Source organism: Lygodium microphyllum, chromosome 4, assembly GCF_053477565.2.
Source record: "Lygodium microphyllum isolate KBCC chromosome 4, Lygodium_microphyllum_v1.1.10, whole genome shotgun sequence".
Classification (NCBI taxonomy): Eukaryota; Viridiplantae; Streptophyta; class Polypodiopsida; order Schizaeales; family Lygodiaceae; genus Lygodium; species Lygodium microphyllum.
The window spans coordinates 21,502,001-21,528,725 of record NC_141138.1 but is presented as its reverse complement, the minus strand read 5'-3'; the positions used below and the strand labels follow the sequence as shown (position 1 = coordinate 21,528,725).

At 45.2% G+C, this 26,725-nt stretch overlaps 1 protein-coding gene across 2 annotated transcripts in view; it reads right to left on the bottom strand.

Annotated features, from left to right (window-relative positions):
- Nucleotides 1-26,725, bottom strand: part of PUM24 (pumilio 24) — a 54,983-nt gene that overhangs the window by 11,652 nt on the left and 16,606 nt on the right. The window contains exons 3-14 of one of the 2 annotated variants that reach the window (XM_087675789.1): nt 15,072-15,133; nt 14,816-14,897; nt 14,608-14,731; nt 14,419-14,502; nt 13,093-13,207; nt 12,697-12,847; nt 12,442-12,555; nt 11,728-11,799; nt 11,383-11,433; nt 11,219-11,269; nt 11,002-11,106; nt 10,743-10,868 (exon numbers count right to left, since the gene is read on the bottom strand). In XM_087675789.1, coding sequence (XP_087531915.1) covers nt 10,743-10,868; nt 11,002-11,106; nt 11,219-11,269; nt 11,383-11,433; nt 11,728-11,799; nt 12,442-12,555; nt 12,697-12,847; nt 13,093-13,207; nt 14,419-14,502; nt 14,608-14,731; nt 14,816-14,897; nt 15,072-15,133 — 1,137 coding nt within the window. The remainder of the gene's footprint in view (nt 1-10,742; nt 10,869-11,001; nt 11,107-11,218; nt 11,270-11,382; nt 11,434-11,727; nt 11,800-12,441; nt 12,556-12,696; nt 12,848-13,092; nt 13,208-14,418; nt 14,503-14,607; nt 14,732-14,815; nt 14,898-15,071; nt 15,134-26,725) is intronic. The other variant, XM_087675790.1, reaches the window with a different exon arrangement.

Genomic DNA, 26,725 nt, shown 5'->3' with positions numbered 1-26,725 from the left:
GCAGACGAAGAGGAAGGAGTCGAGCAGTCACTGTCTCTCGAAGGAGCAAACTGACAAGGAGACGGTATCAAACAATCACTGTCTCTCGATGGAACGGACTGCAGATCCGTAGGTCGTGGAAGCCATTGTACCTAAAAATAAGTGGGAGAAGATTGCCACCAATGGAAGGGCTGGATATGAGGTGCCTATGGGAGGAGGATACGACCAGCAGTAAGAGATTGCAACCAGTAGAAAAACGCATCTAAGGAGAGAGAAAGACTAAAAACGCACGTAACATGTGAGAGAAAGACTAAAAACGCAAGCATGACAGCCTACAGGAAAGAGAAAGACTAAAAACGCAAGCAGCAAAAGAGAAAACGCAGATAGGACAGCCTGTAGGAGAGAGAAAGACTAAAAACGCAAGCAACAGGACTATGATGACATGGCAGGCTGTACGGCAACAGGTCTGCACAAAAACAGCAGCTGCTTAGCTGGAATCAGCTCCAAACTACGTGAAGAGGGCTGGAAATTAGACGCCAACTGATGGAGATAGCAATGAACAGCTTCGGCTGAGATGTCCTCCGTGAACGAGGTGTGGGCAGCAAGCTGAAACACTTGAAATCCGCAAAAACAAGATTTTGATGTAGCGGAAGAAGAAGAGAAGTGGATGCTGAACCCGCTACCGATCTTTGCCTTCACTGGAGTGGAGAATCTTTGCCGCTGTTTGAGCAGATCCAGCTCTGATACCATATCAAAAGATGACGTACCAGCGAGACAGTAGGGTTTGCGGGAAGGAACAAGGAGCAAACTCGGCAAACATGGAGAGGAGAAGAGAAGAGAGAAGAAACTCCGATAAATGGAATGATGAAGATCTGAATCATGGAGTGAATGTGATACAAGGGAACAAGGGTGCCATAGCACAAGGAAGATGATAATGACAGCCACGAACCACGAACTGCAATGTCCTCCTGAAGGGGTGTAAGGGTAGTGGAGAGGCTAGAGAGAAGATGACGTACCAACGAGACAGTAGGGTTTGTGGGGAGGAACAAGGAGTAAACTCGGCAAACATGGAGAGGAGAAGAGAAGAGAGAAGAAACTCTGATAAATGGAATGATGAAGATCTGAATCATGGAGTAAATGTGATGCAAGGGAACAAGGGTGCCATAGCACAAGGAAGATGATGATGACAGCCACGAACCACGAACCGCAATGTCCTCCTGAAGGGGTATAAGGGTAGTGGAGAGGCTGGAGAGAAGAGGTGACAGACTATATGAATCAGTCATGAGGAATGAATGAGAGAGTGGCCTATAAATAGGCACAATCAGTCTAGGATGGCGCCCCTTTTGGGGCTGTAAACTCTAAACGCAAAACGTAGAAACGCAAAAACGCAAATTGCGGGTGAAGGGTGAAGGGTTTCTCAACACTATATACACCGCAATTGAGAGAAAGACCCCCCTCTCTATCTCCATACCTCATGACCTAAGAAGAAATGCAGAAGATCCATGCCTGTCATCTCAAACTTCTCGTTCATGGCATCCTTCACCTGCTTCTCCATCCATACGTGGTCCCCTATAGTATGAGATCGGCCACATCTAGCACAAACATTGTGTCCATATTAGCTGAAATATGGGGATATACAAATTCAAATCGAAGCCCAACCTTTGATACCCCAACCTCTCTTGAAGAAAGGTATCCATCTTTTCACTCCATACTCGAGAAGCCTGCTTAAGGCCATAAAGAGCTTTCTTCAACTTGTACAGCCATAGATCTCCTTCTTCAACTCTCAATTCAAGAATCATGACTTCACATCCAATTGGTAAACTGGTCATCAAGCATTATACAAATGATAGCCATATACGCAATAGGAGCAAACATATCATCAAAGTCTACACTTGGCTTTTGAGCGAATTCTGACCACCAAGTAAGCCTTGTGTTTGTCCAATGTGCCATCACTAAGATATTTGGTCTTGAAGACCCGCTTCACTCCTATCAACTTGCGTTGAACACACCTCAGTACTAGTTTCCAAGTGTCATTCCGCTTGATAGCCTCCAACTCTTGTTCCATGGCCTTCCACCAATATTAATACTTTAGTGCCTCAGATATGGATTCCGAACCCATATCTACTACAACATAGGTCATCAACCCGTAATTAGTGTGTAGAACTTTCTTGTATGCATGTAGTTACGAGAGAATGTCATGGTCCTTCCTGCCACCTCCACTCCTCCAAAATACTTTTAATGCCTCCATTGCAAAGGGTCTAGTAAACTAATAGAAAAGAAGACCGAAATCCCCCTCCCTCCTTGGTCTCTAACGATGGCTCTAGATCAACCACTGGGGCTCAAGATCTGGCAGCGAAGCAATCTCCTCGTCGAGAAACTCTAACTCTGACAGCTCCTAGACTAGATCAGCCATCGACTCACGATCTGGTAGCAAAGCAATCTCCCTCCTTGAGAACCTCAGACTCTAATAGCTCCTAAACTAGCTGCAATGGTTGCTTGTCACCCAAGTCTCCAAGCACTAGATGCTTCCCCCGCCCCCCCCCCAAAAAAAAGACAATTAGAAGCTCTACAAAATGGACAATTGAGATCATAGATGCGGTATCCCACTAACTAGGAATTATAGCCCACGAACACATGTTTAGTAGACTTCAAATCCATCTTGTTACACTCCTTTTGTTAGCAGAGTATTTGTCAGCTCATGTGTGAGTCTGAGCTTGATCTGGGCTGGGCATTTTTATTAGGTATTTTAGGTTTTTTTTGGTGTGGCATTTTATGCCATTGGGGCATTTTATGCACCAGTCGGCCAGCATTAATGCTGTCCGACCAGCATTATTGCTCCCCACTTTTTCAGCCTATTTATACTCAGTGCTCCTCCTCAGTCATCATCATCATCATCTTCACCATCTGCAGACTCTGTGGAGAGAGGAGCAAGTGCCAGTGCCAGTGCCCACGCAGCCAGTGACTCACTGTTGTATGCGACTGTCTCGTGTTCAGATATATGGATTCCATTTCCCGTGCATACATCTGAGTTCTCATCTGTATCGTGTTCTTTCTTTTTGTCGTGTTTCAGCAGTTTATTTCAGCACATGTTTATGCTTCCACCACTGCTCCACTTCTGACATGGTATCAGTTTTCAGGCTGTGTGTTTCTGCTGTGTTTTATTGCTGATTTCAGGACTGTTTTGTACCCCTGCTGATCAGGCGACTGCTGTAGCAGCCAGGCGACCTGTTTTGGGGCTGTTTTCAGCCTGCGTTTTTTGCAGTTTTGCTATCGTCTGCTGCCTACGCACCCTCTGCTGCCTGCATTTTTCATCTGCAGCTGCTGGCGACAGTTTTCTACCTGTTTTTCTCCAGTTTACAGCCTGGTTTTGCTGATTCAGCATCTTTCGTGGCTGGGTGACTGATAATTCAGGTGGCTGGGTGACTGATAATTCAGGCTGTTTTTGGCAGTTTTTGACTGATTTTTTGACTTTCTGCAGCAGATTTTGTCTTCTATTGATCAGATTTTGGGTTCTATTGCATGTGAACTCTCATTTTCTGCAGTCTGTGCTTGTGTTTTGGCTGTGTTTCCTCTCTACATTCAATCTCTTCTCTACTTCTCTTCTTATCCTCTCCATATGGCTCCTCCGTGCACTTCCCCTGATGATAAGTTACATGGACCTGATTATCTCACATGGAGTGCTGTCATGAAAGCTTGGTTTGTGCAAAAGCGGTTATGATACATCGTCTGTGGAGGTATTGCTCGACCTCTCTGTCCTTTTCCTCTTCCTGAAGACTTTGATGAGGACAACCATGAGGAAGCGGTGCTCACATGGGACTCGGACGATGCCCGTGCTTACTCGGCATTGCTTTGGTGTATTTCTAAAGTGGTCTTACCGGCGGTTACCTCCTGTAGGACATCTCCTGAAGTATGGCAGAAGTTGCAGTAGATGTACGAGGCACCTTCCACCATGCGGGCAGTCAACTTTATGGCAAGCTCCAGCAGATGAAGTTTGAGCCGAAAGATACTATTTAGTCATTGCTTCTTCGTGTTACGCAGATATAGGACCAGCTTCGGCGCATGCAATCTGCTCTTCCCGAGGCGCATCTCGTCGGGACGGTCCTCTATAAGCTCCCCCCGAAGTTTGATGGAGTGGCCAATGCTTTGTGGGCGCAGACATCATCGACTCCTGTCAGTTTTACACATATGACCTCGATGCTTCTTGAGCATGAGACATCCTTGAGATTACAGGGGCGGCTTTCGGCACATTATGGAGGTGAGGCTTATGTAGCTTTAGAGCGGGGTGACGGGAAGAAGAAGTCGAAGGCCCAGTGTTACCACTGTGGCAAGAAGGGACATTTCCGGAAGGACTGCGAGGCGTTAGCGGCTTCCAGGAAGAAGGAGCAAAAGACGAAGCGGGATGTTGACTCTACTGATGCGTCCTCTCCTTCATCAGACTCCGACTCAGATCCTCCGACTAAGGTGAAGTCCAAGGCGCGGAAGGGATCCTCTTCTTCGGATCGCGGAAAGGGCTTGGTGGCCCCTTCCTCGGCTACTTTCTAGTGGTGGTGATGAGGTCATCCCTCACGACTCTCTTGTGCCAGAGAGGGAGTGTGAGCGGGTGTTCAGATGGGGCAGCCGCGCCTCATCTATACTTTTATACAGGTGCACAGGTTCCAGAGAGGGACGTCCCTAACGCATCGACTTCAGTCTGGCAGAATCAAATCCTGGAGATGGGATTGACATCCAGGTTCATGCTAAGCTGGTTATCTGACAGAGAGCGGGAGACTTTCGTCTGGAGCTCCCATAAGGGGACACTTTGGCGATCTAGCCAAAGGCGGGGAATCCATGATCACCTATGTTCAGGGGTATTTTTGACAGGATGGTCTTGTATGCTACTGTGAGATATTGGTGATGGACACAGAGACATGCTATGATCTTCTCTATTTTCAAGTGTTTGGTACGATCGACATTGACATCAGGTTCTCTCCGAGGCACCTTGGTGGTGGCTTGATCACCCACTGCTTGGGTATCCATGGTTCTACTTGGTGGTTCTATGTTGTATAGTTTCTGATCCCTTTTCATTGTACTATTGTATTGTATCAGATCACCCATGATCTGAGAGAGGGTGTTAGCAGAGTATTTGTCAGCTCATGTGTGAGTGTGAGCTTGATCTGGGCTGGGCATTTTTATTAGGTATTTTAGGTTTTTTCTGGTGTGACATTTTATGCCATTGGGGCATTTTATGCACCAGTCGGCCAGCATTAATGCTGTCCGACCAGCATTATTGCTCCCCACTTTTTCAGCCTATTTATACTCAGTGCTCCTCCTCAGTCATCATCATCATCATCTTCACCATCTGCAGACTCTGTGGAGAGAGGAGCCAGTGCCAGTGCCAGTGCCCACGCAGCCAGTGACTCACTGTTGTATGCGACTGTCTCGTGTTCAGATATATGGATTCCATTTCCCGTGCATACATCTGAGTTCTCATCTGTATCGTGTTCTTTCTTTTTGTCTTGTGTTTCAGCAGTTTATTTCAGCACATGTTTATGCTTCCACCACTGCTCCACTTCTGACACCTTTGAGATGTGCATGTACATGTCACACCCAAATATCCTAAAATACGGAACATCAAGCTTCGCATATCAAAGTACGCCTCAAACAAGGTCATGTCTTGAACTATTGATGTGGATGATATGTTAAGGATATGGAGCTACGACAACTACCTCTACCCATAAAACATGAGACACCCTCCAATGCTCTAGGTTAGTCCTTACCACCTCGACATCTGTCTTGTTCTAATACTCCAAGACACCAGGAGTATTGGCATTTACAAACTCCTGGTGAATCCCTTGCTCTGCACGAAAGCAAGCATCTCGTTGGAGGTATGTTATTCACTCTTTTCAGCTCTAATTGTCTTTATCTTCTACCCAAACTAAGTCTTCTTGAACATTAACTTATCTCAAAAGTTTGTGAAGGCTTGTGACTTCAACTACAAGAAATACACCCAATTCATCCTACTATAATCATTCACAATAAGCAAAGATATTTGCTCCCCTTAAGGGACTCCTAATACATCAGGCCACATAAGTTGGTGAAAACAAGCTCTATGGGGAACTTGACCCATGGAGAATCCTTGTTCAAGATCACATCAATTTGTTGTTTGCCTTTGATGTAGGACACACAAGGGGGTATGCCTCACCCCAACATATGGTAAGCCACAAACCATCTATGCACGAGCTGCCTTCTGAAGGTACTCATGATTGAAGTAACCAAACCGAGCATTGCCATAGCTTGGCTTGAGACTAAGAAGTAAAAAGATAGAATGTAAGAGCCATTCTGTCCCTATGTTTGTAAACATCACATTCCTCCCTCCCGTAGCACACCAACTCTCAAGCTTGGCCATCAAGAATCTAGGAGGAATCAACACCAAACTTCATAATGAGACCAAGTTCGCATACCTTGCTCATCGAAACACATGGTAGCCAAGGCCTGGAACATATAAGACCTTTGATGGAAAGGCTTGACCTCTATCATCAAGATGATCTGAATCTCACTCGTGCCATGAATAGGGACGAAAGAGCTATCTCCAATGTTGATGTAACCTTGCATAGGACGCAAACGGTTAATTCCTTCTTTGGAGGGAGTCATGTGGTGGAAAGTGTCTAAGTGCAACAGAAGTGGAAGTGTATGGACAAGATTGAAAGACAATGAACACAAGAGAGAGAGAGAGAGAGAGAGAGAGTATATTAACGTCTCTAAAAGGCCAATGTGGCCTATGAGACCAAAGCAGTACATACAATGATGGTGTGTTTCTCATCTAGAACGAGAAAAAAGATGAAAATATGAAAAGATGAAAAACATGCCTATAAGACTGAAAAGGAAATGAAATAGTGTCCCATAAAAGGGAAACATGTCAGTGATCTGAAAGTGAGAATAGAGAAAGGAAAACTCTCCATCAATGATATGTCTGTTCTCTAGGGAGGTGTATCTCTACATAGCTGAGGCGTCTTGGCATCTGTCTCCTGTGGCGCTCAATGATGGCTTTAATTTGTCTGTGGTGTGGATGTCTAGGCCTTCGTCCGGGTGGACGTGGGCGCCTAGACCGGCTAAGTGTCACTGCTCTATCCAAAGGGACACCTACAGAAGATGAGGTCCAATGATGATGTACTCCTGTAGGCTGTGTGGCAGTAGTAGTGGTATCTGCCATACTCTGTCGTGTATCCATGAAAAAGTCAGTGACTGCTCTCTGTCTATGTGAGCCGAGCTATGGGGGCCTCCTACTCCGTAGAATTGTTGCTCTGCGCCTCTGGAGCTCCAAGAGGAAAAATCCCAAGCATCTCTGATCCTCATACTGCATGATCCGTCTCAGGGGTCCAAAACCCTCTCGAAACAGACAGTGGTATCTACCTCGTATGTCGTAATATACAGTGCATCGGCAAATGTAGTGTTCCTCTGTCTCTGGCTCTCTGTCGCATAGTGGGCATATGCGTTCTTCTGTCTGTATACCCTCCCATCTGTCTGTCTCAATCCTCAGGTGGTGGGATGAGGTGCGGATCTGACCAATAACTGTGCGTAGTCCATGAGGCAGCTGTGTGTCCATGTAATTGGGTCGGGTGATGAAACCATCCTCAGATACCTGGAGGAAGTGGGTCTGGTAGTGTGCCATCCTCGTGCCATGGGGCGAGGGGGGTCGGATCCAGGTCTTCTCCATATCTAACTTCAGTATGTCTGCTCTGATCACATGGTTTAGCTCTGATCGGCTTAGGTCAAGTGTAGGGCAATCCAGGCTATAGTCAAGAGAAAGGGAGAAAGAAAAGAGACCTAAGAAAGCAAAAATCTGCAGTCAATGAATGTTGAAATGAAGAGGGCTGTCAGTGTATCTCCTCAAGCTTGATCTCTCCCACCAACCTGAAACATCATCCCCTTAACTGCTCTAATACCACGTCAAAGTGCAGCGTTGCGGAAGCGGATGCACAAGCTAGTCAGAGAATTGAACACAGAGAGAAGACAAAGACAAAGACAAGAGAAGGCAAAAAGACTTAACGCTGAGAACTGAATAGATTCGTGTAGAAATGAACAACATGTGGTGTGTGTATGTATGTTGTCACGAGGACGTGAAAATTTGATACTTTACTTATGTTTAATTGACATTTGATTAAAGGATTAATCAAATGTGCAATTAAAAGATGCACATGTGTTGCACGTGTGAGGTGCAAGCTATTTTTTCACAGTTGAAGGCCGAAGGACCCTGTGTAAAAGATGGGTGTCAAAGGCAAAAGTTGTAACAAGTTACATTTGTTAGATTCTAGGTGAATTTTGGTGTCAATTTGCCCCTAGGACCATTAATTGGCCATTAAGTGTCAGTGGTGACACTAGGGACTAAGCATTAATTAATGGATTAATGCTTGTCCAAGGGTCAATTAATACATGGGACCCCCTTGGGTTGCAAATGGCCTAGCCAATTAATTTTTGGATGGGCAAGGTCAATTTTCTGGGCATGGATTAAGGGTTGAATTGATTTTCAGAATTAATTAATTCTGAAAATTAATTAAATGACTGAAAATTGCTGAAAATGGATTAAGAAAGCTGCCACTTGGCAAAACTTTCACATGCAAGTGGGGGAAAGGCTAAATAGGGCTGAAGGGAGAGGGCAATCTCGTTTTTTCATTTTGGAGCTGTTGGGAAGAGGTGTTGGACTATTGCTGCCAGCTTTTGGGGCCATTTCCCAGCCATTGGAGACCATTTTGGGGATGAAGATTGCATATTATTGACCTTGGGAAGCTGACAATTGCTGCTGATGCACTTTCTCCTGAAGATCACAATCTCTGATGCTTCTATTGTCGTTGGTGCATCCGTTTGGGGCTGGTACAACAGGGCAGCAAATGATTTTGATCAGTTCTTCACGACAAATCTCAAAATTTTCTCTCTTTACAGCATTCTCTTATCTCCTTCAGTCTATGTTCAGCCATTCTCAGCAATTCTTAGCCATTTAGAGGAGATCTCAGCCATTTTTGGTGGGCTGATCTATAATTTCTACAGTAAACTCTAATTTACAGCAGAAATTGGGGTTTAGCAGCCACCTTGGGATCCGTACCAAAGATTGAAGGCTCAAGGGACTGAAATCAGCAGCTGATAATTGAAGATTATCAGGGGATTTCAGGAGCCAGCCCATCCTGAATTGATTTGGGGCGGCATTTGGCTAGCCAAGGGTTAAATTCGAGAAGAAGTCTTGGGTGAATCAAGGGGCAAATGACCCAAAAGGCTTGCTGGTCATTTATGACAGCAAGAGCAATTGGTTAGTAAGAGAAGATTGAAGAATCTCGAGCTGTACTCCTTCCAATTGAATGAAAGCTAAAGAAATACCGCAAGGGACGCCAATTTTGGGGCCAACAAGGTGTCTACTGTCCAAGAATGTTATGGTAAATAGTGTACTTCATTTTATGTGCATTTATTTATTGCTGTAATTAACTCTTAAATCAGGTTATCACCACCCATTCCAAGAGGGAAGGCTGGTTTCATATGCACTCAGCCATAGCATCTCACACTCTCAAGTACAAGACAAAAGTGATGGAGGCCAAAAAGGGCAGCAGCCTACCTAGGCACAAAATGGGGAAAGACAAGCTGCATGTCGACCCAAAAAACAGGGTGACTGGGTGCAGATCAGCGTGCACTGCCATGTAGCAGTCCAACCTGCCTGGCTAACTAATCCACTCCTGGCTGCCTGCCCACACACCTGCATGCCTGCCTGCACACCTGCCCACCTGTCCACACCCCAGCCTGTGCTGCCCATTCTACCAGGATCTGTCTGTACCTGCCTGCCCGACCGCTCGAACTTAGGTGACTTCTAACAGGTTTGAAAAAATTAGTAATACAGAACGCAACGAAGCTTAAAGAGCTCCACACCCCAATGGTGGGAGACATTTTTTGTATCCCCCCAATCTCCCCCTCTCCAGCCTCGCTATGGTCTTCTCTTGCCTTCACCCCCCCAGCCTTCATCACCCCCCCCTTTCCTCCCCTGTTTTATGTATTTAAGAAAGCTTAAAACTAAATGGTGCAAGTCTTGTACAATATCCATAACGTAGGTCATATTTTGAGACAAGAGATACATAATCACAAATAAGGAGTACACTAATGAATGGCCATGGTTGGTCAAATTCTCTTGCGTAGTAAATGTTGATGTGCCAACAAGGCACTCTCAATCCTGGCACGTCAAGAGGAAAGGTTTCCGTTTCTTTCGATTGTGTGAGACTAATTTGTGGCATCTAATGTGCTGCTGCCCTCGTCTTGGTAAACAAATACTTTTATATTGACTATACAATGGACTTTGATTGAACGAACTCATGTACAGGTCTCAAAAAAGTCTTTGGGGCTAAACAGGCCCATACCATGTACTGAAACATCGAAATTACTGAAAAGATGAGGCTAATCTAGTGTTTGTCAATTTCAAGCATTTTAGTATTAATTTCAACAGCTACATGAATTCCAAGATGTTAGAGGAACCATTGCTGTTTGTGGCCGAAGATTGAGGAATTGGACACAAGTACAGATATTACCAACATTATATATCCATCTTTCAATACACTCACCAAAATCGAGATGTAGAATACCATAATACACCATCAGAAAATAACATCTATTATTTCAACAGAAAATTTTTCTACCACAAAATTGATTATTCACCATGTGAGCATTTTACAAGAGTTTGTGTTATGTGTATAGTGAGGCGGAAAAGTTAATTGTTTTGACAACATGATAGCTTAAATAAGTATGTTCTAACTTACCTCAGCAAATGCAGAGTGCTTCAAAAGTTCTGTTCTACGAACAAATGGATCTTTCTTGCTAGATGCAGACCCTTCTCCAGTAACATTTCCAAATTCATGCTCTTCATCCCCCTGCTCACTATCTCCCTATGTTGCACAATTAGACCAATAAGCACAATGCTGAAAACTCTGTGCTTTAAATCAAAAAACCCTTGAAAAGTACCACCCACAATGCATCTAAAGCATTGTTCCATAGTCAAACTAACATCGGAATAAGAACCTGCTTGGAAGATTTTCTCTGGGTCTGTGCAGCTGTCAAGTGATCTGCTGGGAAATACTGTGGGTTGCATGGAGATAGAAGGTTCAAAAGTATTCGTCGACCATACTGAAAGCAACCACAAAGGAAACAAATCAAAATGATTGTGTACCCAAGCAGGTCTTTTCATAATTGGTTCCAGGAGCTTCATCTAACGTAAAGACACTGCAAATAGTATCACCTTGTGAAAGGCAATTTCCTTCATATTCTTTGCCAATTCAGAAATGATAAACTGCAGGTAGCAAGGACAAGTGCAATTTCAATTACTTTGCAAACAAAAACCATCATAGACGGTTTCAGATTCTCAAAACCACCTCTTCATATAAAGTAACAAGTCTCACAGACCTTGTTAACAAGTTCTGTATCATCAACCACATTTAGAATCGCCATTAAGAACTGCCAGTAAAAAAAGGGAAAGAGAATCAGATTCCAGTTAACAATCTCAACACAAGGGTGCTGTACGATGTGACTGCTAAAAGTAGAAATATCATATCTAAGAACCAAGAACTAATATCCATCTTCCTTGAACATTCCAGTGCCCACTGCCGAGGACAGGGATTACGAGCAACACACTACAAACAATCTAGATAACACACCTCAAACTCTTCACTAGCACAAAAACCCTTATGCAAATACTTCAAAATCTTCCACACACACAATATCAAAACAAAATGTTCTGTCACATCTTACCACACTGCCATATTGATCACAGGCTACTTTCATTGCATTGCCCTTTAGCCCTTTGACAATCTTTTTCCACTCCTTCAACAAAATAAATTCTTTAAAAATCAGAATACAAACTGAGAGAATCTCTCTCTCTCTCTCTCTCTCTCTCTCTCTCTCTCTCTCTCTCTCTCTCTCTCTCTCCCCCCTTGAAAAAAGCTTGAATTAATGAATCAAATATCTAGAAAGGGCTTTCTAGCCAACTAAGCGGACTCAGAACAACACATGCTGCCAAAAGGCCACAAAAAACGATGACTAATCTGCTAAACCATAAAGCATCAGATCTTTCTACTGCAGCCTCTTTCTTTGGATTTTGAACGCAGATCATCCATAACCACAGAGGCAGACAGGAAAGAAATAGAAAGGAGAGAGGACTTTCTTGCCATTTGAGGTTCAGGCATCTACTTCTGACTTGGGTCGCCTTGCGTTGTTTGCCAGTATATATCACCCAATTGGGTATTCAATGAGCCCTTGTACTAGGCAATCTCTGTGAAGAGTAGCTACCTATGAGATATGCTCTGTTTTGTTCACCTACAAGGCTGTATAGTATTTTGTCTCAGTTCTGTTGATTTCTGAAATGGTTTGACAGATTTTTCTGGATAAAGAGTTCCATGTGCAACTTGATACTTCGGCTAAATCCAGGCCAGAAGATTCCAAAGAACGGGAAACATACGGATTTACCTTCCTTGTGCCATTACTAACACATATCATCCCAAGTTTTGCCCCATCTTTCGTGTGAACCATACGAATGAGAAGAGGACCAGACAACTGCTGTACAATCTCGACTGTCGCTGACTGCACATGCACCTTAAAACAGCTCAGACAATACAACCAATTTTACCTCCTTAATGGAGCTTGTAGAAACTGTTACAAATTGCAACTAAGACAAAAGAAAAAGCGAGTACATCCAACTATAAGCTAAAAAAGAGAATCCACCTTACTAGCAATGCTTAAATATTCAAGCAATACGCGATGGATAATAGAGTGGTCTACAATTCCCTTTTCCAATATCGGCTGCAAAGACGTTGCCATATGTTCTAGGATAGTCTTCCTTTTCAGAGGCTCATTTGCAATCAAATCAGTCAATCTGCAAGTATAAATCATGGCTTCCAACTAGTTATGTGAAGAATAATAAAAGGCAAAACACAAGATGTTGGATGCAGTATATAAAGAGAGATGCATCGATATTTACAAAGTCTATGGACAGAGTGAAATCGTAAACAAATGAACATAGAGGCAAATTCGCACTATTCATAAAGTTTTTCAGCTTGCAAAGCAATTTTCTGATTCCTCGGTCCAAATTTTAAAGTGGTTGTTAGCTATAAAACTGACCTGTTTGGTCCTTCTGAAATAATACCCTTGAATATTCGGTATTCAGGAGAGTAAAACTCTGAAACAAGCTCCTGTTTCTGATTACTGTTTGCTAGGTTGTACGCATGTTCGACAACTGTTTAAAAGTGGCATGATCAGTATTTAGTAGAGTTAGCAATATCAAAATAAAAGGGTTTGCAACAATACCTCAGACAGCCTGTGACTGAAGCACCCAAAATTCAACATTTATTACAGCACACTCCTAGAAAACATGCTTCACACAACCATACTTTTTCAATCAAAGCTCTGACTAGGCTAACAAGAAGGCTAAGCTTAGCATTAAGAGTTCCTGATTGACATGCCCCCAGCTTAGCATTCACAGTTCCCGATTGACATGCCCCCCTCCCAACACTCCCCCCCACCCAAAAAAGAAGGTTGTGTTGTTGATGATTTCTGAAATCAAAAAAGGTTAATGGTGCTTAAATGGAAGTTCCTTAGCCTACCCAGTAAAACCAGTCCCCAAATCTAAATATAGTTTAAGGTTTGGAAGCATAAGAAGTCTGTAAGTATGGATGAGATCATGAACAAGTACAGCACGACCCAATGATGATGATCATGTGTTTTGCCTCTCTACACAGTACAAGCAGTCTTAAGAAATACTACCTGTACAAGCAGTCCTAAGAATGCCACTCCTAACAATTGAGTGATAAATCTGGATAGAGTCTGCAAATAGCCTAGACACACACAATGCATGTGATATTGAAAGAGGCCATTAAATATTCATACCGCAAGCTTATACAAATTTCAAAAAGCCAACAGCATGTAATCAAGATCAAAGCCCATAAACAAGACCAAAATTATTCTGAACCCATAAAGAAGGCTCCACAATAATCATTATGGTGTGAGATTGAGTATGAAAGATACATCTCATCATTTATGGAACAAAGCTAGTACTTTTCCATGACACTTTCTCACTCCTTTTTAATTATTTTACAGCACAGGGAATCCATCTTTTTATGTTTCCTGATTGCAGCTAATGACTTACTTTTCCTTGCAATCACTGCTGTAGACGTTCATGCTTGCTTTGTGTTATATCAATTGCACTCGATTAGAGTATCGCTACACTCTAACTCTACAAGTGCAGTCCTAAAGACTACACAGAAGCATGTCCATACGTGAAGTACCCATCACAGGATGATCATTTTTCAGGACAGCCATATAATATATGAATTTGACATATTTTATGCAATGATCTTCACACAGAAGGCTGAAGCCACTACTAGAACATTGTAGATGCAAGAAAAGACAGTGCAGCACATCTAAAAGTGGCTGGTGAAGGGATGTTACCTGCAGATCCAACAGGATGGCGAAGAAATGAAACCACATTTCCATGTAAAGAAGAAATCATTTGTTGCAACTGAGCTTTGTCAGCTATAAGACAAGATACAACAAGGGATTAATTACAAACTAGAGTAACAAGTTCATCAAAATACCACTACCACCATAAGCCAAAAGGATTGTAAACTGTCACTGTACCCTGATCCAATATTTTCAGGACAAGATGATGTGCATATGTATTTCGAGCTAATGTCATAAAATGGGGCCGCAGCTCCTCAAATATTGTAGCCTTCTCAAAAGATGTGCAATACTTGAGGCAAGTCTGTGGAAAGAGAAAATGGGTGTTAATCCAATGAAGGTAGAAACCATCTGTAAGTTAATAAACTTTCTGACGTTCAAAACTGACCTGCAATACTCGTGATGTGACATGGGATGTCACCATCTCAGGTATTTTTCCCTTCATTTTTTCTAAAATTCCTGAGACGAGCCTGCAAATGTAGATCAGTACTATTGACTGAACCATATTTTGATAGTTTCTCTATGTACCAACCAAATTTTTGCCACCAAAATTCCAACTTAATAGTTGCCACAAGTCAACTCATTTATCTGCAAGGTAGGAATAGCCAAAAGGGAAAGCTGTATCAAATAATGAAATCCAGTACCTAGAACGTTCTTCCTTGGACAGATTCCTCTGTCTCAACTTTTCCCATAGTGTCCCAACTTCCTGTTGAACATGACACTTTCTTTTCAGTAAATTGAATGCAACTGTTCTTGAGCCACAAAACACACACGTTTGGACTCTATTACAGCCTTACTATGTTCGTAAGTACTGGTCAAAAACCAATTTTACGTTAAGACCTACAATTTTAGAGGGAAGTTCATCCACATGATACGGAACCACATACCACATCCACAATGCATCCTAGCATGGAATGATCATGAACAAAACACTAAGCTTGAAACCATTAGTCATTTTCAATTGACTTTTTTTGAGATCCCTAACTATGTGAATCTTTTCCTTCCATGTTTTCAACTTCCCCCACCTCATCAGCATTTCTTTACATGACATGTGGTACAAACACACACAACACTCCTAAGAAACTTCACAACTCTTGTTTACACCAACACGTTCTTTTCAAAGTCGCTGATTGCATGGAATGCAATTGTCTCACAATCTAAACAGACAACAAAAACCCCAGATCCCTAAGTCTTATATTGCATCCAAGATTTGAGAGGGGGTATTAGAGATTCAGTCATCCCCTAGATGGACATACACAATGTACAATTGTACAGTTATTACCCTCGGGCAATTTCACTCACTTCCTAGGTCAGGTCAGACAGTTCCATACAGTCGCTAGTTGATCTTCAGCAATTCCAGGCAGTCGCATGTGTGCAGTAGTCAGGTAGTGCCACATGGTATGCTGGCAGCAATTTGGCCGTAGCTTTTCAAAAATTTCTTATTATTTGCTGCAGTCAGCCAGTTTTTGGATGGCCAACCTGCAAATTTAATTATTTTATTTGTGCCTATATATTGGCTGGCCTTCCCCAGTGATTCCCACTTGAGATTTATAGCCCATTGTACATAGTTATTGGGAATAGGAATCCACTAACCTCCACTCACTTTAGATTGGAGAATGAGCAGATTGGTTCAGTTCAAGGGGCGACTGGAGTACCCTTAGGTTTAGCTATCCAAGAGGCTTTATTCGCTCTTTGTTGCTCGTAGCTATCGAAGAACGGCTTGAGGAAGAGCCTTCATACACAGATCTACCAAGTTATCCTCCGTCTTGTAATACACCGCATCAATAGTCTCATCCAAGCTCATCTCCCAAATGAAATGGTATTGTATCTCAATGTGCCTTGACCTGGCATGGAATATAGGGTTCCGTGCCAAAGCAAAGCAACTCTCATTGTTGCAATGAAGTGTATTAGGACTTGTATCACGACAACCAAGCTCTCCTAACAACCTCCGAAGCCACAGTCTCACATGTGGTAGAAGATGCCGCTCTATACTCCACCTCTCTAGATGATAGGGCAACTGTGGGCTGCTTCTTACTACTCCAAGAGATAGCATTTGCACCCAAAGTAAAGAAATATCCTACAGTTGAACACATGTGGTCATCTACACCCAAAGTAAAGCAATATCCTACTGTTGAACACATGTAGTCAACCTCTCCAGCCCACCAGTCTAAATCTGTCCAACCCTATAGAACAAAGGCTAAATCTCCTAGACTTGCTGGATAATAAATATCTAGCTCAAAGATGCCCCTCAAGAATCACAAAATCCTCATAGCAACCTTCCAATGAACCAGCTTGAGTCACTCCTGAACCTTGTAAGTAAACCTACAAGAAAATACAAATCAATCCGAGTATTGAGGAGCCATATCAAGGACCCAATCAATTGTCCGTTTGCCTCAAGCGGGCAGCATTTGTCATTAGTGAATCTGCATGGACCATACCATTCCAGTTCTAATCCATGGGAGTAGAAATAGTCTTACACCCCTCCATCCCAAAAGTGGCCAAACGCTCTTGCACATACCACTGCTAGGAGATAAAAATCCCCCTCAGAGTCTACCAAATCTCATGACCTAGAAGAGGTGGAGAAGCCCCATATCCATCGTCTCGAACATCTCTTGGAGTGCCTCCTTTGTCTGCTTGACCCTCTAAGCATGGTCACTTGTCAAAATGACATCATCCACATAAAGCATGAACAACACATGCTCTCCAACTAAGGTGTGGGCATACAACTAGGGACCAACAAAGGAACATCAATATCTAACTCCCTTGGAGGAACGAGTCTATCTTCCACACACAAAGCATGTTTGAGGCCATAAAGGGCCTCTTTAACCTGTAAATTTTGCCATTTGATGAGAAATAGCCAAGAGCTTGCTCAACATAGATCTCCTCCTTCGAATCACCATTAAGGAAGGCAAACTTCACATCAAGCTGATAAAATGGCTATCTACTATGGTTGATAAGGCAAGAACAACCATGATGGCAACCATTTGAGCTGTAAGTGCAAACGCATCATGAAAATCCACTCCTATTCATTACACGAATCCTTTGGCAACAAGTCGTGCCTTGTGCTTATCCAAAGTGCCATCACTAAGTACTTGGTCTTAAAAGACCCACTTGACTCCAATCACCTTCCGATAAATGGGCCGAGGCACAAGATCCCAAGTGCCATTCCAGTCAATAGCCTGAGGCCTCCAACTCCTGCTCCATAGCCTTCTTTCAATGTTGTGATTCCAAAGCCTCCTTTGTGGAGGTGGACTCCCTACACTGTATGGCACAAGACATCAAATAATAGTTTGTACAAACAAGCTCGCTAGAGTGTGCCTTGTTGCTCTGAGATTGCTCATTCTCTCTTCCACACACTTTCGAGATTTCCCCAACCTGGCAATGCCACCTAGCCATTACCAAGTGTGGATCATTTGTTCCACAATTTGCCACTATGGCAACTAGTGGGCATTCTACTTATTTTGTTATGCCCAACCAACATTTGGACAAGGCCCACATGTCCCAATCTCTCTACCTCCACCAACACCCTATGGAAACATTCATGTTCCAAATCCTCCGCATCAATCAGCACCCATTGCACACTTCTAGCCTATTTTTGTCTACCCACCTTTTCCTCTTCCTTCTACTTATCCCCCTCCACCAGCTCCTCCTTATCCATCTTATCCCACTTATCAAACACCTCACGGTTCTTCTTCCTCATAATCAAACATGCCTTTATTGACAAGACTCATTTTAATAGGACGAACTTCACTACTTGGTCCAACCTGATGACGCATGTTCTTAACTCCCAAAACCTATGGGATATTGTGCAAGGGTTGGAACCCCAACCCGATCCTACATTTGTTCCATATGAGGTTGTCCACTCATGGAAAGCTAGGAATGCCTCCGCTATTGTCCAACTAATGCAAGGCTTATTGCCTGAGTTTCATTCTCAGGTTCAATTTTTTGATTTAGTATCAAAGCAATGGGCACACTTGTGCTGTTTGATCAATTTCATAGTATGACCTCTAGAGAGGGGACTCTTTTTGCTTCTTCTCAGAAGGTGCAGCAAGGGAAGGACAAACAAAATCAAAATTCCAATCAAAATCAAAAACAAACTCAAAATCAAGACCACGCTAGTGAGACCCAAAGGAAAACCCAATCTTCTCTCAAACCCGAGTGGCAAAATGCACCTAAAAAGAATAGGTCTTATCACTATTATCAAAAGGTTGGCCACTTTGACGACAAGTATCAATCAAAGGCAAGAGGCACATCACCTAAATCCAAGACTCAAACCCCAACCTCCCAGTCGAGCAACCCCCAGAAGAGGAGGCATGGTAGTAGCAACCCTCAACAAGGGCAATGGCGAGACTAGACCCATGCTACCATCGGTCAACCATCACAGTCTACATTGTTCTCAACACCAAAGGGCATGTCAGATTGGTTTGCAAAGATTCACATCGTCTCCTTAGAGACATTTGAGGATGCAAGTCTCGTCCACATCTACGAGTTGCCTCCCAATGAGGTGACTGCAGAGGCCCACTCATCATAGTACTTCAACTACTCCATGGATTGTGGACAATGGAGCTACTCATCATATGACCCCCATCTCAAACATTTTCATCTCCGGAGCCCCTCCAACTAGGATGGTCTGTATCAAGAACAACTCCTTGATCAAGATTCAAGCTTACAATTGCATCAACTTTGGAAAGGACCAAGGCCCAGTCTTGCTAAGCTAGATGATGTATACCATGTCCCCCAGCTCAAGGTGAACTAGTTATCCATTCAGCTGCTTTGCCGATTGGGACAAGTGGTCTTCTTTACAATGGCCATAGTCCAAGTCCTTGACTCTCAAGCTAGTTTAGTGATTGCTCACGATGAAGCATAGCCTAGTGGCATGTACTACATGACCCAATTTCTTTCCGATCCCACAACCAAGGGCTCCGTGTTCCACCACTTCCAAGCTTTAGCCACTACACGAGAGTCTATAAGCACTAAGCATTGCTTAGGAATGTCAAAAATGGTGCGACAATGGAAGCAACTATTGAACATAAGACAGAAGAGAAAGAAAACAAAAGAGCACTGCAAAAGAAGAGAACTCAGAGATGTGCTCGAGAAATGGAATCCATATACCAAACACAAGACAATCGTGTATAACAATGCGTCCCTGGCTACGTGGACACTCGCATTGGCTCCTCTCTCCAATGGAAATCCACTTGAAAAATTATTATAATTGATAAGGAGGAGGAGACCTCAACTAAATAGGCCTTAAATGGCAACTAGTTAGTCAGCGTCCCACTAGCATAAAATGCTACAAATGCCACACATAGATCACTAAAATAACACCTAAATAAAAAACAATGTGCCCAACCCTAAGAAGCATGCATAGACTCACACATGAGCTAACAATCCTGCTAAAATCCTTTCTCAAATCATGGTGAGCTAATGCAATACAATGATACAATGATAATGACTCGTCACAGTCTATACACCACTAGAGTAGAACCATGGACATCCAAGCAATGGGTGATCAAGCCACCACCAAGGTGCCTCAAAGAGAACCTGATGTCGATGTCAATCGTACCAGGTCTTGAAAATAGGGAAGAACCATAGCATGTCTCTATATCCATTATCAATGTCTCACAGTAGCATACAAAACCATCATGTCAAAATGCCTCTAAACATGTGTGACCATGGATTCTTCACCTTTGGCCGACCACCAAAGTGTCTTCTCATGTGAGCTGAGACTAGGAGCCAAGCCCACTCTCTGTCAAATAACTAGCTCATCATGAACCTGGATGTCAATCCCAACTCCATGGTTTGAACCTGCTTGACTTTGGTCAATGCGTCAAGGATGTCCCTCTCTAGAACCTATGCACTGGTATACCTTTATAGATGAGGCACTAGTGCCCCATCTCACCATCCGTCCACACTCCCTCTCTTGCACAGGAGAGTCGTGAGGGATGATCACATCAATGGGACTAGAAAGTAGCATAGAAAGGGGCCACCAAGCCTTCCCTCATTCTGAAGAAGAGGACCCCTTCTGCGCCTTGGACTTCTCCTTCACCGGAGAATCGGAGTCAAAGCATCTGAGAAGTCCACATCCCGCTCTCTTTCTTCCATGAGACTACTAACTCCTTACAATCCTTCTGCAAATGTCCATTCTTAGCACAGTGATAGCACTAGGCCTTCAACTTTTCTTCTAGTCACCCCTCTCCGAAGGTATAAAGGCCTCGTTGGAACCTCCATAATGAGACAGATGCCTCCCCTATAAACGCAAAGATGCCTCATGCTCAAGCAACATCAAGGACATGTGAGAGTGCGCAACGGAAGAAGAACACGAACACAGAGGAGAGGAGAGAGAAAGCAGGGAATGAAGGAAGAAAGTCTGCACTGACTGAGATGAATGCTGAATACACTGAAATGGACGGAGCAGTCCCTGCACGCAGCCCGGAGCGTTAGTGAGGGCACCAAAACAGACTGAAAGCAATGGCAGCACCAATGCCGGAGCGGGAGAGGACGGAGAGAGTGCTGAACCTGCAGAATACAATGCTGGGAATGACTTGGGGGCTGCTATATATAGCCCCAGGCCAGAAAACTGGCCGACCTGCCAAATCTGGCCGACCTGGCCAGATTTGGCCGACCTGCCAGATCTGGCCGACTTTGGCCAGATCTGGCCGACCTGCCCAGAAAACTGGGCCAACTGCACAAAAACAGCCCAGTATGGGCTGTGTGACTCCCGAAGGCTGAAGACTGACAAGAACAGCAACTAATAGACTGACAGAGCTCCTCTGTCTCCTGTCAGACTCTGACAGGAGCTCACAACCAGGAGATGACAGACTGAGAATGATAAAAGAGCAGGCTAACACCCCCTCTCAGATCCTAGGAGGGTCTGAAGACCCAAGAACCGCATGTGATGAAGCAAAGAAGCCTGAGGCAAAGGCTTCGTAAAGAGATCAGCTGCATTGGCCGCCGTAGGACAATAGACCACCACCAGCTCCGAATCCACGATCCGCTCTCGAACATAGTGATACTGAACCTCAATGTGCTTCGTGCGAGCATGAAACACCGGGTTCTTGGCCAAAGCAAGAGCACTCTGGTTATCCACGCACAGCTCCGTAGGTCCGGTCTGGGAAAAGCCAATCTCCGCTAGTAAGCGACGGAGCCAAACTGCCTCCATAGCGGTCGAACATAAGGCCCGATACTCAGCCTCTGTAGAAGAAAGTGCCACAGTAGGCTGCTTCTTGCTGCTCCAAGAGACAGCACCGGATCCAAGGGTGAAAGCATAACCTCTAGTGGATCGTCTCGAATCCACATCACCTGCCCAATCAGAATCACTCCATCCAGAAAGGGTAATCCCATCTCCATACATGATCCCGAAGGATCGAGTCCCCTGTAAATAGCGAAGAACCCGCAAGGCTGCCTGCCAGTGATCCTGTGTAGGAGTCTTCATAAAAGAAGACAATAAAGCCACCACAAAAGAGATATCCGGCCGAGTGTGAAGCAGCCAGATGAGAGAGCCGACCAGGCACTTGTAACGAGTGGCATCTGTAAGGGGGACTCCATCTGTCAAAAGCTTGGACTCTGGGTCCATGGGGCATGAGATAGGCCGACACGCGACCATATCAAACTCCGAAAGAAGCTCGGAGATGTACCTGTGCTGCGAGATAAAGATGCCCTGTGCCATCTGATAGATCTCCAGGCCTAGAAAGAAGTGAAGGATCCCTAGATCCGTCATGTCAAACTCCTGCTGAAGAATGGACTGAGTATGCTCCACCTGTTGAGTGTCGCTCCCTGTAATGATAAGATCATCCACATACAAGATAAGGAAAACAGAAAGGGAATCCACAACCCGTAAGTAGAGATTGGAATCATGAGCGGAGCGCGCAAAGCCACTCTGTAGAAAGAAGCAGTCAATCCTCTGGTACCAAGCACGAGGAGCCTGCTTCAGGCCATAAAGAGCCTTCTGCAACCTGTAGACATGATCCTCCTTCCCCTGCACAAGAAAACTAGGAGGCTGTGTAACATAAATCTCCTCCTCAAGAACGCCATTCAGAAAAGCAGACTTGACGTCCATCTAATAAACAGGCCAACGGTGGTGAGCAGAAAGAGCCAAAAGAACTCGAATGGTGGACATCCTAGCTGTAGGAGCAAAAGTCTCGAAGTAGTCCAAGCCTGCGCGCTGTGCAAAACCCTTGGCAACAAGCCTAGCCTTATACTTGTCCAAGGAGCCATCTGCAAGATACTTGGTCTTAAAGACCCATTTCACACCTATCACCTTCCATTTCTCGGGACGCGGAACAAGCTCCCAAGTATGGTTTCGCTCGATGGAATCGAGCTCGGCCTGCATAGCCTGTCTCCAAATATCCTGTGCAAGAGCCTCCTCCACAGTGGAAGGCTCGGAATCCTGAAGAGTCTGTGACATAAGAGCATAGTTCACACATAGTGAACTATCCCGTTGGGCCTGTAAACGGGCTGATCGACGTGGACCTGTAGAAGAAGCAGGAAAGTGAGTAACACCTGAATCCTGCATGAGCCGGCGATACCATAAGGGAATCCTGAGAGACTCCTGTTGCTGCGAGGGAGACCGGGGGGTCTCCGAAACCTGCAAAGCACCCAAATCGGAGAGGGACTCCCCCTCACCAAATGAAGGTAGATCCTCCGCATCGGAAGAAGGCTGTGTATCCCGTGAAGATCCCGAAGTGGAGGTGGAAGAGCTCGTAGAAGACGGAGGCACATCCACCAAAGGGGAAAGGGAAGCCGAAGGAGGAGGAATAGGGGGGGTGCTAAGAGGTATCCTGGAAGGAAGAGAAAGTAGAGAAGGTTGGGGGGGGGGGGGGGGGGTGTTAGAGATCATAGCCTGTTTGGTGGGCAGGCAGGCCTGCATAGTCGGACCAGCAGGCTGCTGCACAGTCGGACTGTGCAGTCGGACTGCCACGTGGCAGTCCGACTGCCTGCAGCCGACTTATTCCAGGCTGCGCCCTATTTCTGGCGCCCCATTTCAGGCAGTTTTTCGGCTATATATTGCCGATGTTTCCAGCAGTCTGCCCACTCTTCTCTGTCGCAGATTACAGACCGGTGCTATGCAGTTTTCTGTCTCTGTTCACAGATTTCAGACAGCAGACTTCGAGGTGGACAGCAGGTCGCATCGTCGAGGTGGAGACACGCAGTCCAGCGCACTGCGCCCGTGTATATCTTTGTATTCAGCATTCTTTATACAGCAGATCTTCATTGTACACTGTCTCTTTCTCTCCCTTCTCTCTCTGCGTTCTCTCTCTCTCAGTCCTACACTTCCACACCGCTGCACTCTGACATGGTATCAGAGCAGTGTTTGAGGGCTGACTGAGCGCAGAATCAACCTGAAGGGGAGTTTCCATCGCGACACAAATTTGTGTTTTTTGCGTTTAAGGGCAGACAGGAGGGCTGCGCCTTGGAACAAGGCTGAAACGAGTGTGGGCGCACAGGAAAGGAGTACAGGTGGTGGATTTGCTGCTGTTTACTGCTGTTTGACGCGGAGAAAGTTTGAGTTTTCAACCTAAAAGTGCAGGTTTTGCTTTTTCATCACCTCCGGCGGGTGAAGAAGCTTCGGGACGCGGAAGAGCCTTAGCAGGCTGAGTTTACCCAGTCAGAGGGGGCTGCTTTTGCGTTTGAGAAGGCATTGCAGGTGAAGATGTCTACAGAGATGGACTTGGAGTTCCAGGCGATTATGGACCGGAAGGTGCCTGTCCTACCGGCTCTTCCTACAGATCAGAAGCTCGACGGCGACAACTACCGCATTTGGCGCGTTATGATGTTGGCCATCCTTGAGTCCTATGATTTGGCGGAGTTGGTCCAGGAAGATATTGACCGGCCTTCGGTAAGAGATGAGTCCAAACTCTCTTCCGATGCTCGTGCGGAGTTGGCCAGGGCCCAGTCTCATTGGGACAAACTGAATGCCAGGATTCGATCCTTTCCCTTTCTATCATGCACTACAGCCGTGATCGCTCACATCGAGCACTTGACGGTGGCTCGTGAGATATGGCTGGAGCTTGATCAAATGTACAATCGGATGACCCTGATGAAGAGGGTTTCTTTGGAGGTACAGATGCGGACCTTGTCCGTCAATAAGTCTTCTTCGCTAAGGGAACACATTAACAAGCTGAGGCAGCTACAGATGCAGGTTCAGAATGCGGGGAAGCCGATTTCCTCCGAAGACATGGCGATCACACTCTTGTCCCAGTTGCCGCCACGATTCGGTACATTTTACTCTGCCCTTATTGCTTCGGGGCGAGAGTCTACTCTTCGGTGGGAAGAGTTGGTTCCTATGGTCTTGGACCAAGAGGAACGGTTAAAGGGACAGAATGCTTCCAAGACGGAGGCGTTGACAGGTCAAGCCTCTCAGAAGAAGGGGAAGGACCAAAAGAAGAAGAAGGGGGATAACAAGTCCAAGAAGGACAAGGAGAAGGACAAGGACAAAGACTCCACATGCCATATTTGTGGAAAGACTGGCCATTGGAAGAAGGATTGCCTTGACAAAGACTCGAAGGACACCAAGAAGAAGGAAACCAAGGATTCTGGAGCGGTGGCTGCACCCTCATCAGCTGCATTTCTACATTTAGTTATCATTGAGGACGCTTCACCGAATGCTTCTGATGCTGTGATGGCGGCTCCCCAAGCTCGAGAGTGGATTATTGATAGTGGTGCCTCACGGCACATGACTCCTTCATCAGATGGTGTTGCCCAACTGCGACCTTCGCGTGGGCAGGTTCTCATTGGAGACAGCTCTTCAGTTTCTATTGCAGGTCGGGGTAAGATGCAGCTTATTCCGGATGGACGAGGTGGCACCCATACCTCAGAGGTTTTGCATGTACCAGGATTAGGGTACCATCTCCTTTCAGTTCATAAGATTTGCTCCCTTGGTCTTTTGGTGGAATTTGACAGTTCTACTGTGCGAGTCCTTGATCGTGAATCGAGGAAGGTTCTATCATCTGGATATGAGGAGAACGGCATTTACAAACTGAAGTCTTCCACTGCCCTCTCTTCTCTTCTTCTTACCTCATAGTCACAGTCTGAGTTATGGCATGCTCGGTTTGGTCACCTGAACTATGACTATCTTCGGAAGGCGTCACGTGGACAGCTTGTTCGAGGGTTGCCGGATATAGTGGTGAGCCAGCAGCCATGTGTCTCCTGCATACGGGGGAAGCAGCATAGAGATGCCATTCCCCACACCGCTTCGCGGCGGTCTACTTCACCGATGGAGTTAGTATCTACGGATCTATGTGGCCCTATGCGGAATGAGTCCCTGCGTGGGAGCTCGTACTTCATGCTGATCGTGGATGATTATAGCAGGATGACGTGGGCCTACTTTTTGGCACTAAAGTCAGAAGCTTTCTCGCACTTCAAGGATTGGCTTCTCTTTGAGGAGAACCGATCAGGCCGGAAGTTGAAGACCTTGCGATCCGACAAGGGAGGTGAATTTGTGTCTAATGAATTTGCTCGGTTTTGTGCAGATAGAGGAATTCACCAGGAGTTTGCCAATACCAATACTCCTCAAGAAAATGGTATTCTAGAACGGAAGAACCGTAGTGTGATCGAGATGGCGCGCACCATGATGGAGCACCGACAGACCCCACAGGTTCTGTGGGCCGAGGCTGTGGCTACTGCAGTCCACATCCTTAATCGATCCCCTACTTCGGCCGTGGAAGGGATGACTCCATTTGAGGCTTATTTTGGGACGAAGCCAGATGTTTCTTACTTTCGAGTTTTTGGGTGTGATGCCTATGTTCACATTCCCAAGACTCACCGTGACAAATTTGAAGCGGCTTCCCGAAAACAGGTATTTGTTGGCTACAGCTCCCAGTCCCAAGGCTACCGACTGTATGATCCTGTCAAGCAGGATGTATATACTAGCCGTGATGTGCGGTTTGTGGAGGTTCCGGCTTCTTCAACGGGTGATGAGCATCCCGTTCTTGGAGATCCAGGGGAGAGTTTGGCTCCTTCTACAGTTCCACTGGAGCCTGTGCCTTTTGAGTATGATTCTGTTTCTGACACAGAGTCTATTGTTCCATCGGACCCTTCTGAGGAGTTACCACCGATGGATATTCCAGAGTCTTCTACTGATGGAGAACGACGAGGGGAGGTTCGGTCTCCTCCTCGCTGGGCCCGTGACACACTCCGTGATTCAGGGATCGAGGGGGTTCCTGAGGAGTGGGGACCGCAGGATGGTCCGCGGCGGTCACGGAGGCACCAGGCGCATTCTTCAGAGCTTGTTTGCTCCAATTATTGTTTGATGTCCCGTGTTATGCAGGATCGAGAGCCCACCTCCGTGAAGGAGGCTTTA